The sequence below is a fragment of the Mus caroli genome, unplaced genomic scaffold (genome assembly GCF_978045245.1).
Source record: "Mus caroli unplaced genomic scaffold, Mus_caroli_1 scaffold_4, whole genome shotgun sequence".
Taxonomy (NCBI): domain Eukaryota; kingdom Metazoa; phylum Chordata; class Mammalia; order Rodentia; family Muridae; genus Mus; species Mus caroli.
This window is the reverse complement of record NW_028227259.1, coordinates 127,181,999-127,194,326: the sequence shown is the minus strand read 5'-3', so window position 1 is coordinate 127,194,326 and position 12,328 is coordinate 127,181,999. Positions and strand designations below refer to the sequence as shown.

The 12,328-nt window shown below is 48.8% G+C and overlaps 1 protein-coding gene across 4 annotated transcripts in view; it reads left to right on the top strand.

Moving 5' to 3' along the window:
* Positions 1–12,328, top strand: part of Kdm2b (lysine demethylase 2B) — a 118,560-nt gene that overhangs the window by 19,435 nt on the left and 86,797 nt on the right. For 3 of the 4 annotated variants that reach the window (XM_029477473.2, XM_021162211.3, XM_021162212.3), the window contains 2 exons: positions 8,988–9,166; positions 9,456–9,562. In XM_029477473.2, coding sequence (XP_029333333.1) covers positions 8,988–9,166; positions 9,456–9,562 — 286 coding nt within the window. Of the gene's footprint in view, positions 1–1,621; positions 1,699–8,987; positions 9,167–9,455; positions 9,563–12,328 lie in introns of those variants that run through there. The other variant, XM_085837136.1, reaches the window with a different exon arrangement.

Here is a 12,328-nt window from a genome sequence, read left to right as displayed (position 1 = left end):
ATATACCTGAGGCCTCACCTGGTGGAAACTGGAGCAGAGGAGGGTATGGACCCCTACTTAATGTCCCATTTGATAAATGTTACCCACGTGAGCTGCATGAGTGGGTCCGTTGGAAGCAGCATAAAAACCAGCTCTGAAGCCTCCTGGTGATTAATGGTATGTCGGAGCTGTCATGTGGAACATATCTGCGTTGCTTCTAAAGGGTAGTGCTCATGAGAGTTTGGGGTCAGTTCCTGTATGTGCTTCCTGTTAACTTCAGTGTGACTTTGAGCAGCCCCCTCCTGGCTATGAGCTCAGGGCTCTTGGTACTGACTGAGGAGCCCTCATTCAGACCAGGGGCCACAGGGCTAATTATTATTATTATTTTGAGACAGGATCTCACTGTGTAGCACCTGTCGGCCTCAAACTCTTCATCCTCTTGAGGGCTGGGGTTACAGGTGTGCAACCAGCCAGCTCGGGCTGACTGACAGGCTGTCCTGTCCCCAGTGGTCCCTCAAGCCTCTCTCTATCCCTCCAATCCAACTTACCCCAGTCACACTGATGGGAAATGAGCTGAGTAATGGCGTATGTAGTGATGCAGTACGTCAGCCCTGAGAGAGGTCCTGCATGCACGACCCCACTCAGTGGTTTTCCAAGGGAACTCCCAGGAATTTAGTCCTAATTCTGAGTCTGTTCTTCCTTGGCCCACTCAACCCCAGGCTGCTTGCTTTTTATTTTTAGATTTGACTCGTGTACTCTTCGAAGTAGTAAAGTTAAGTCTAGTGTCTTTCCCTGGCAGGAACTGGACCCAGGAATAGGGTTTGTGGTGCCTATGGGACCATAACCTTAACTAGGGCTCTTGGCATTGTCCCAGGTATCCAGAGGCATCCAGGGTGCATTCTGGGGTGTGCCTTATACAGCTGTAGCTGTCTTGGAACTCCCTATATAGAGCAGGCTGGCTTCAAACTCAGAGATCTACCTGTCTCTGGCTCCCAAACATTTGGATTTATATTGTCCCATCCTCTGTGTAGTTTAGAGTAAGAAAGATTTTAATAATTTTTAGAGTATTGCATATAGCATATTTTATTTGTTTGTTTGTTTGTTTATTGACATAGGGTTTCTCTATGTAGCCCTGACTGCCTCTTCCTTCCAAGTGCTTGGATATAATGGCATATAATACCACACCCAGTTTTTGTTTTTTGAGGCTGGGTCTCTCTTTGTAGCCCTGTATTTTATTTTATATTTTTGTTTGTTTGTTTGTTTCATGCATATGACTGTCTTGCCTACATGGATGTTTGAGCTCCTTAACACATGCAGTGTCTAAGATTGGCCTGTACAGCCGAAGTGCAGCAGCCTCTGGGGCTCTGATGCTGATACTGTGTCCCCCTCCTCTTAGGGGAAACCCATCAGCTGGATCCTGAGCAAAGCTAAGGTACAGGGCTGGACATAATGGGAAGCTGAAGAGGATTTGTGGATGCTTAGTAACCGGTTATCTGCCCCTTGGAACTCTTAGGGAACCTGAGGGAGGCTGACCTGTTCCAGCCCCTTTGACTCCCATTGTGTCAAATGGGGCCTGAATCTTCAGCAAAGACCAGGGATGCCCCCTGGTGGATATGCACCTTCCCAGTGCAGGCACAAAGCGGCATTCTCTTGGGTCCGCTTCCTGGCATCTTGAGGGCTACACCTAGCTGCAGGAAACTGGAATCACTGGCGTCAAGGGTAATCTTTTCACCCTTAGCATGTGATAAAAATAGGCAGTGGCAGAGGTGGCATTTAGAGCCCGAGCCCTGGTGTAGCCTTGAATTAGCTTCAAATCCCAGCTCTGTGTACTGACTGGGCATGCTCGGGCAAGTTAGTTGTCCAAGTGTCCGGTCTCTTATGCATCCAGCAGTAATTGGATTTCCGCCTCATAGAGCAGAGATGATGGGCGTGCCTGTGGAGGGGACGGACCTCTGCTGAGGTGCTCGGGTTTGGCTGTAATTGGGAGAAAGAGCGTGTTCCTGGGAATGGAGTCAGCACGCCACGCGTGGCCGTGCATTGCTCATTTGTAAAGCAGTCAGTCCTTCTTTTCGTGGCTGTGAGAACCAGACCCCGAATCCAAGAGATATAAGAACCCTTGAGTTTTTCTGTGTGTTTGAGGAGTTCATTTTTCTAACTCAGTTTCTACTATGTGAGAGATTCCCCACCCCCACCCCCTTTCACCATTATTGGGCCCTTGGCCTGTTACAGGGCAGTTCTGCGCCCACCCAGGCACAGCTCGGCGCGTTGAAAGCGATGAGTTGTTAACTTGAGTGGCACTTGGGTTCATCCAGAGCCCCGTTTGGTGCAGGGGTCAGCAGACTTCTCAACCGGAGAGCAAACGTTTGATGCTTTGAGAGCGGGATTTGCTCTCAAGTTTCAGATGCTCAGCTCTGCCACCATAGCTTGTGTGCGATTCAGAACCGCTGCCTGCTGCTCGGTGCCGAGCACGCTTCTGTGTGAATGTGGGAACTCAAGTTTCAATCCTGTTCACAATTGAGAGATGCTCTTTTATGTCTACCTCTGTATTTGGGAATGTAAACAGCGCTCCTCCAGGGATGGCGCTTATGGGCACTCAGAGTGCTTTGTCGTTCAACATATGATCATTGCATGGTTTCCTACAACACAAACGTCACCCAGACCCCTGTAAAAGGATTGTTTACGTTTATACCCAGAACGTCAGGAAAACGCTGAAATCTGCAAGTGGTGCACATGTGAAGGTAGACTTTGAGCAGTTTGTGCTTTGAGACCTGAAGTCCTTATGAAGTTGTCCAAGCCAAAATACATGTGTGCTAGATGTGTCTGTGACAGGATCAAGTGTGCTTTCATTATTGCGGAACAGAAAATCCCTTTGAAAGTGTTGAAGGCACACACAGCAACAGAAAGCAAGATAAATATGAAGCTTTTATTCCACCCCAGGGACAGAGTTTTTCTGTGTAGCCCTGGCTGTCCTGGAACTCACTCTGTAGACCAGGCTGGCCTCAAATTCAGATCTGTCTCCCTCTGCCTCCTGAGTGCTGGGTGTAGCTGGCAATATGAAGCTTTTTGATTAAAATAATAAAAAATCAAGTCTTAGCCAAAAGGCAGAGACAGGTGAGTCTCTGTGAATTCAAAGGCAGTCAGAGCCACATGATGAGACCCTGGCTCAGAAAAGAAAAGGAAAGGAAAGGGAAAGGGGTAAGGGGGGAGAGGTAAGGGAAGAGGTAAATAATTAAAGAGCTGGGTATGGTTATGCACTCCAGCATTTGATTTTTTCAAGACAGGGTCTCACTGTGTAGCTCTGGATGGCCTCGAATTCACTGAGATTTACCTGCCTCTGCCTCCAGAGTGCTGGGATTAAAGATGTGTGCAACCATGCCTGGCCTCATCATTTTGAGGCCAGCCTGGTCTACATAGTAAATTCTGGGGCTAGATAGGGATCTCTCTCTCTCTCTCTCTCTCTCTTTCTCTTTCTCTCTCTCTCTCAAGACGATCTTCTTCTTAAAAAGGAATAAACAAAGTTCAGAAAGCTGCAGAAGCAGGCATGGTGTCACCCCAGGATCCAGGAGAGTAACGCAGGAAGTCTTGAGTTCAAGATCATGATCATTCTGGGCTATAAAGCAAGACCTGTCTTTTTTTTGTTTGTTTGTTTTTTTTGTTTTTGTTTTTTTTTTTTTTCGAGACAGGGTTTCTCTGTATAGCCCTGGCTGTCCTGGAACTCACTTTGTAGACCAGGCTGGCCTGGAACTCAGAAATCCGCCTGCCTCTGCCTCCCGAGTGCTGGGATTAAAGGCGTGCGCCACCACGCCCGGCGGAAGACCTGTCTTTTAAAAAGGAAATGAGGGGCTGGAGAGATGGCTCAGTGGTTAAGAGCACTGACTGCTCTTCTGAAGGTCCTCAGTTCAAATACCAGCAACCACATGATGGTTCACAAACATCCGTAATGAGATCTGATGCCCCCTCCTGGTGTGTCCAAAGACAGCTTCGGTGTACTTACATAAAAATAATAAACAAGCCGGGCATGGTAGCACACACCTTTAATCCCAGCATTCAGGAGGCAGAGGCAGGTGGATTTCTGAGTTTGAGGCCAGCCTGGTCTACAGAGTGAGTTCCAGGATAGCCAGGGCTACACAGAGAAACCCTGTCTTGAAAACAACAACAAAAACCAAAAAAAAAAAAAAACCCAAAGAAATGAAAAAATTGGTTCTGGCTGTGATCTCAGCATTTGGGAGATGGAGACAGGAAGATGGAGTTCTCCTGAGTTACATTGTTGAGTTTACACTGAGCTACAGGAGACACTGTCTCAAAAAACCACAACAGACAAGCAGGCAGTGTGCTGGGTCAGCCGTTCCCCGTTGGCTTGAAGGCTCTTCCGGGCTAACCTAGCTGAGTGAGGCTCTAACCTTGAGGGTTATGGTGAATACATTGGTTTAACTCTGGTTTTTGTGGAGTATGTCAAAGTCTCCATCCATCGTGTATTTGCCACGGAGATAATGAGGAACTCGGGTCTTTTCAGACCAGATGGCGGGTTCATGTTCGTCGCGAGTGTAGCACGCAGGAGGTGCCAGCTTCCTTAAGAAGTCACCAAGAACTTGGCAGGCTCCATCGTGTCTGTTTTCTCCCCCCTTGAAGGCTCAGTCACTTCCTCCTTCCTGGCAGACGTTCTAGAGACACACATTTTCCCATTTCACAGAGGAGTAAAGAAAGACCAAAGGTTTGCTTGTTGGCAGGGGAATCCAAGCCACACCGGGAGGCCTTCTGTCCCAGTCCAGAGCCGGCTCCTTTTTTCTCTGGGGTGTTGTGAGAGGCGCAGAGTCCATTGCTGAGGTGGAAGGCTGGACTTTGCTGAGCAGGACGCACTTGCTCTTTTCTGTTGGGCCGTCATTCACAGGTGACTTGGCGTTCCACCTCATATTTGATACTTGTTCATTCCGTAGCTGTCACGTGTGTGTGTGTGTGTGTGTGTGTGTGTCTACACCAGGCCCCTTTGTCCAGATTCGTGTTACAGAATAGTGAGAGCAAGACAGCAAGGTGGTGTGTGTAGTTTTAAGTGTTCGCATTCTGCCTTCGTCTGGGAGCTGGGACCTCGTTATCAGCCCCTCCCAGCTCCCTTTTGTCCCACATTGCTTAGCTCTGGGATCAATCTCAAGCAGCCCTAACCAGGATTTCTTTTGAATCTGCGGATAAAAACCACACACTTAGCTTGTCACTTTATAGCTTGTCTTCCGTGGCACAATTGTTGGGCATAGATACCTCCTACCTGGAAATGTTGACCCTTATCAATTTATTGATAATTAGTCTCTCCCTCCACCCTAAACTTAGTGGCTTGCATCAACTAGTCCCCACCAACATCCTTGACCCACTGGCATCCTTGACCCATCCATAGCAGAGGACACAGGCCATAGCTGCCCTGAGACCTTAAATAGCTGTTGCTTTCTTCTCGTTCCTAAGTATGACAGAAAAGCCCCTCTCTCTTTCCCAGTGTCTCCTTTTCCTCTTGGGACCCAGAAGTCCCACCTGTACCTTCCCTCTACCAATTACCCCCTCCCACCCCCATGGCCTTCTTTATTGACAAGTCAAGAACCAATGGGGAACAAGACGTTAGGAACAGAACCTCCCTTTACAACAGGGTGCCTGTCCCCCTGGTGCCTAACAGAGGGGCATAGAAGAAGGACAAGAGAGCAGCACCGTCCTTAGCAGTCCTGACCAGTGAGGAGGGTGATGTAGCCTCAGTACATTCTGGACAGGTGACCCTGGGTCATGTGACTTCCTCACACTCCAGAGCAGAAGGGTTGGCAAGATTGGGATTGAAGTTCAAAGAAACCAAGCTAATGCTGTCTCTCCAGGCTAGGGAGTGAGATTATTATTTTTCCCCTCCTTAGCGTTATTTTGAGAGAGGGTCCCACCATGTGGTCTAGACTTGGCTATAGCTCACAATGTAGCCCATGCTGGCCTTGAACCCATGGTGGTGATCCTCCTGCCTCACTCAGACTTCTGGGTTTTGGATATAGGTATACATGGCCTTCATGGTTTCTGCAGTGCTTGAGATGGAGACTGGCACATTGCAAGTGTTAGGCAAGCACTGTACCAATTGATCCAAATCCCTAGCCCCAGAAATGAGCCTTCGTGTACACGTGCAGCCTGCCTGTGTGCATGATGTCTGCCTGTCTAGGCAGCGGACAGTCCTGGGTGTCTTTCCTTAGGAATCCTTGATCCCATTTGTATAAGATGCGTTCCTCACTGATGTAACGTCACTGATGGGACACTCCTTGAGTGTAGGCTAAGCTGGCTGGCCAGAGAGCCTTGGAGATCCAGTGCAGAGGCCTCTCCTGCACTGGGATCGCAAATGCACCCCGTCACACGTGGCTTTTTCTTTTTTTTTTCTTTTTGGTTTTTCGAGACAGGGTTTCTCTGTATAGCTCTGGCTGTCCTGGAACTCACTTTGTAGACCAGGCTGGCCTCGAACTCAGAAATCCGCCTGCCTCTGCCTCCCGAGTGCTGGGATTAAAGGCGTGCGCCACCAAGCCCGGCTACACGTGGCTTTTTCTTTTTTCTTTTTTCTTTTTTTTAAATATTTATTTATTTTCATTTATATGAGTACATTGTAGCTGTCTTCAGTCACACACCAGAAGAGTGCATTGGATCCCATTACAGATGGTTGTGAGCCACCAGGTGGTTGCTGGGAATTGAACTCAGGACCTCTGGAAGAGCATTCAGTGCTCTACCGCTGAGCCATCTCTCCAGCCCCTCGTGGCTTTTTCTATGTGAGTTCTGGTGACTGAACTCCATGTCCTCATTCGTGCAAGGCAAGGGCTGTGCCCCAAGTAAGACTTTGATCTATTTATTTGGAAACCAGGGCTGGAGAGATGGCTCAGAGGTTAAGAGCACTGACTGCTCTTCTGAAGGTCCTGAGTTCAAATCCCAGCAACCACATGGTGGCTCCCAACTACCCTTAAAGAGATCTGACCTCCTCTTCTGGTGTGTCTGAAGACAGCTACGGTGTACTTATTTATAATAATAAATAAATCTTTTTAAAAAGCCATATTTAGGAATGAACACATTTTCTTTTAATTTTAAAAAATAATATTTTCCACCTATGAGTTTTGCCTGATAATGTGTATGATGTGTCTGCACCAGAAGAATGGGCATGAAATCTCGTAGAGTTACAGGTGACCGCTAGCCACCGTGTAGTGCCAGGGATCCAACTGAGATCTGAAAGAGTAAGTGCTCTTAACCATTGAGCCATCTCTCCTAAGCAAGAGAGCTTGCTTTCTTCTTTTGTTCTTTCGTTCTTTCTTTCTTTCTGAAATAGGACTAAGATTACAACTATTCATTTGGCATCCCAAGTGAATGTTTGAAACTCTTGATTTTCAAGACAGAGAAATACTCTCTTTTTCTTTTTTTTAAAAAAAGATGTGTTTATGAATATGAGTACACTGTTGCTATCTTCAGACACACCAGAAGAGGGCATCGGATCCTATTGTAGATGGTTGTGAGCCACCATGTGGTTGCTGGGAATTGAACTCAGGACCTCTGGAAGAACAGTCAGTGCTCTTAACCACTGAGCCATCTCTTCATTCCACACCCCCCCCCCCCGTCGTCGTCGTGTCCCCCCCCCCCCCCCCCCCCCGCCAGGAGAAATACTCTTAATGCTGTCAAAAGAAAGGCCTTGCTTGTTATACTAAGGACTTGGATGGTAGAAAGTGTGGAGCCAGCTGGGCGTGGTGGCGCGCACGCCTTTAATCCCAACACTCGGGAGGCAGAGGCAGGCGGATTTCTGAGTTCGAGGCCAACCTGGTCTACAAAGTGAGTTCCAGGTCAGCCAGGGCTACACAGAGAAACCCTGTCTCGAAAAATCAAAAAAAAAAAAAGAAAGTGTGGAGCCACCCCGGGGGGTTTTAAGTTGAGTCTCTCTTCGAGAAAACTTAGCCCGGCTTCAGTGTCAGTGTGAGTACAAGGAGACGGTAGCCGGGAGATCTTGGGATACCATCTTGGAGAGCAGTTACAGTAGACTGTAGTAAAGGAGGAGGGAGACAGATGGTCAGGTTCAGGGATACTGACATGGCACCATGTCTTAGCTAGGGTTACTGTTGCTATGATACAAAACCACTGGGGGCTGGTGAGATGGCTCAGCGGTTAAGAGCACTAACTGCTCTTCTGAAGGTCCTGAGTTCAAATCCCAGCAACCACATGTTGGCTCACTACCACCCGTAATGAGATCTAACGCCTTCTTCTGGTGTGTCTGAAGACAGCTACGGTGTGCTTAACATATAATAATAAATAACCCTTTTTTTTATAAAGGGTTTAAAGGGGGAGGAAAGGGTTTCTTATTTCACTCACAGTTCTGTATAACAGTTCATTATCAAAGGCAGTGAGGGCAAGAACCTGGAGGCAGGAGCTGATGCAGAGCCCATGAAGAGGCTGCTTATTTGCTCACCATGGCTTGCTCAGCCTGGCTCCTTACAGAACCCAGGATCACCAGCCCAGGGATGGCCCCACCCACAATGGGCGGGGCTCTCCCACAGGACCATCAGCCCAGGGATGGCTCCACCCACAACGGGCCAGGCTCTCCCACATCAATCACCAATTAAGAAAATGCTCTGTAGCGGTGGTTCTCAACCTTAGGTTTTCTATGACCATCAGAGAGCACAGATATTTACATTATGATTTGTAACAGGAAGTAGCAGTGGAGAGAGTCACCATAACAGGAGGAACTGTATTAAAGGGTCGTAACATTAGGAAGGTTGAGAACCGCTGTTCTAAAGGCATGCCCTGTAGCTTGATCTTGCGGAGGTAGTTTTTCAGTTGAGGCTCCCTCCTCTGATGACTGCAGCTTGTGTCAAGGTGACGTAACACTATCCAGCACACACAGTCACTGGCAGACTGGGAGTAGAGGTGATTCGAGTTGGGAGCTCTGTAGGAGAAGCAGTTGTTGGTTGTGGGGTGCTCCCAGGATTGCAGCGTCTGGAGTCCTTCACTGGTTGTAGTAAACATGTATGTTCTATCCCCAGGGAGCCGCCGTTTGGTGGATGTCATGGACGTCAACACCCAGAAGGGTACCGAGATGAGCATGTCCCAGTTTGTGCGCTACTACGAGACACCAGAAGCACAGCGGGACAAACTGTACAACGTCATCAGCCTCGAGTTCAGCCATACGAAGCTGGAGCATCTGGTCAAGCGTCCCACTGTGGTAGGCCACTGCCTTTATGATGTCTTCCTTCCTTGCCTGCCAGCCAGCGACTTGCTTTCCATGGGCCTGCCTCTAAGCTGCTTGCTTCTAGAGATAGAGTGGTTGGGTGGGTGTGGCCGAGACTGATCCCTTAGGGTATGGTTGGGAAATGTAGGGCAGAGTTGGATCTGATGCCTGAACGGGTGACGTGGGAGAGGCAGTCTAGCTGAAGGCATCCAGGGACTCCTCAGGCAGAGGAGTGGTTCTCTCTGGAGATGGCTCGGTGTGCTTATGACGGATTGGTTTTCAGGTGGACCTGGTCGACTGGGTGGACAACATGTGGCCTCAGCATCTAAAGGAAAAGCAGACAGAAGCCACCAATGCCCTTGCAGAGATGAAGTACCCCAAAGTGAAAAAGTAAGATGGCTTCCCTGGTGTGGGACTGGGGGAGGGGTGGTCCTTGATGCAGGTCTCATGGTTGCTTCAGAGATGAAGGATTGATACCCAACTGGACTGCGGTAGTGACATGAGAGATGAGTCCCCTAGGTGTAGTAAACAAACTGCCATGTTATCTCCCAGGGATCCAGGCCTCTGCGTCCTGGGATGGGGTCAGGCCTTTCTTCCTGTTGGCCCTGGAGCCTGCACACAGCTTCTTTGGAAGTGGTGATCTGAGAGGCTTGGTGGGAACTATCGCGGCGGCATCCATGTTTGTGTATGGGTACACATTTATCTGTTCTTTGAAACCTCTGTGTGACAGTGTCCCGTGTGACACTTTCAGAGGGACATGTCTGTACATTAGACACAGCGTTTGGAGCATCATGGGACTGGGGCTAGTCTAACCTTTTCCTCTCTTTAAAGATTTCTTTAATGTGTGTGTGTGTGTGTGTGTGTGTGTGTGTGCCTGCATGTATAAATGTGCACCTCGTATGTGCCTGGTGCTTCAGATTCCCTGGAAGGGCAAGGGTTATGTCCATCTTGCGGGTCCTGGGATCCAAGCCTGAGCTCGTGCTCTCTGTAAAGTAGCCAGTGTCGTCTGTCCATCCCATTTCTCTTCTCCTTGGTGTTGAGATCTAGAACCTCTGAACCAGAAGCACCTTTCCCAAGCAATGCTCATTGCCACCTTAGTCATCTGACATTCAGAGGTTCCTGGTGGCCACCCGAGGGTGGCCAAGGTGGGAAAAGGAACCTGTAGTTGAGATCAGAGCCCTCATTACAGATCACATGACCAAGCACGTTCTGAGCCTACTGTTCGGTATGGGCAGCAGTACTTGGGAGTCCTCTCATATTGAAGGGATTTGAATAACGAACCATCCGGAGGAGGAGGAGGAGGAGGAGGTGGAGGTGGTCACCTTGGATACTTCTGCCATTATAGACCCTCTGTTTCTCTCCCCGAAATGGGAAGGAGATGTGGGCTTCCCAGAAAGACTGATGCTGGCAGCATGGCTCTATTAGCATCTCTGCTTAGTCCTGCTGCCAGCCGTGCCCCCAGGAAATCTCAGCCATGAACTCCTCATTCCCTCGGCCCTGCCATTCAGCCAGTGTTGAATGCAGACTGAGTGCCAGGCTTTTGTGAGGCAGACTAGCACACTGGCCCCTGGATTTCTCAATGTTCAGTTGTCTCTGTCTCTGTGTCTCTATCTCTCTCTTTTATTAATTCATGGACATTTTTCTTCCCCTCTAAGCTAAAGTTTAATGTATTGCCTGGATCCGGGCTGTATCAAAGGCAGAGAATGGGGTCCGGGTGCAGAGGGAGAGAGCGGGGGCTCTTTTTTAGTTCTGTTCTGTTGTGATTCAAGTACACTAAAATGTTGAGTCGGGCAGATAACGAGGTGAATAAGGCTTAGGGCCTCCATCCACACCCACCCTGTACAGAGCCTGCCCTGTAGCTTATAAGCCGCCACATTTCTAGGCAAAAGGAAACATATCCACACAGGTGACTCCTTTGGAGCTCTTGTTTTCAAGGAGTCTTCTTGGAGGACAGGGAGCCATTAACTTGGGGTTTATTTCTTCTTTGCTTTGTTTCTTCTCGAGACAGGGTTTCTCTGTGTAGCCCAACTGTCCTGGAACTCACTCTGTAGACCAGGCTGGCCTTGAATTCACAGAGATCCTGCCTCCCAAGTGCCGGAATTGAAGGCAGGTGCCAACACGCGGACTTTTCTTTTAAAATTATCTCTTCATTATTATCATTGTGTGTAGGTGATGCATGTGGGGGCAGGGCATGTACCACAGTGTGCACACCAAAGTCAGAGGTCAGGTGTTTGTGGGAACTGGTCACATTTGGGTGACCGGGCATGTGCGGCAAGCTCTCTCTTTACCTACAGGGCCACCTCTGGTTCCTAACTGAGCTTTGGGGGATGGGGTGGGGGACTTGTGAGGATTGGGAAGGGGTTGGGAAAGAGAAGTGGTGTAGAGGGACCTGGAAGGAAGAAGCATATCATGACCAGTCCCTTGACTGTTTTCATTCATTCATTCATTTATTCATTCTTTCAGCAATGGTGAATTGGGCGTCATGGTTGTGCTTAAGACACAGGGTCTGGGAACTCCGTTCAATTTGTAGAGAGACAGGGTGTTAATAAAACAGTGACAGAGCCACGTGGTGGTGGTGCACGCCTTTAATCCCAGCACTTGGGAGGCAGAGGCAGGTGGATCTCTGAGTTCGAGGTCAGCCTGGTCTACAAAGTGAGTTCCAGAACAGCCAGGGCTACACAGTGAAACCCTGTCTCGGAAAAAACAAACAAACAAAAAACCCCAAATAAAACAGTGACAGAAATACATGGAAACTGAACCCTGGAGGGTAAAGCTACCAACAGAACCGTGACGTGTCTTGGTACTGGTCTGAGGTGAATCAGCCCGTACCAAGTTCTTAGTTTATCCCAGAGCTCCCCGATAGAGCTAGTCTAGCTAACCAGCTCACTTTCAAAGATCCTCTGTTTCGGCCTCACGAGGTACTAAGGACTACAGACGTCTAGGCTGCCTCCACCCTGGAATTTCTGTGAGTCCTGGGGAATCTGAACTCGGGTCTTCATGGCCGGGCAGGTGCCTTTACAAACACTGAGTAGTTAGTTTCTCTAGTTTTGGGGAGGGTGGGTTGTGAGAGCCTCAATGTATAACCCAGGATGAGCTCAAAGCTTAAGATCCTCATGCCTACACAAGTACTGGAGATTTTTCATCACCCCCTCTGTC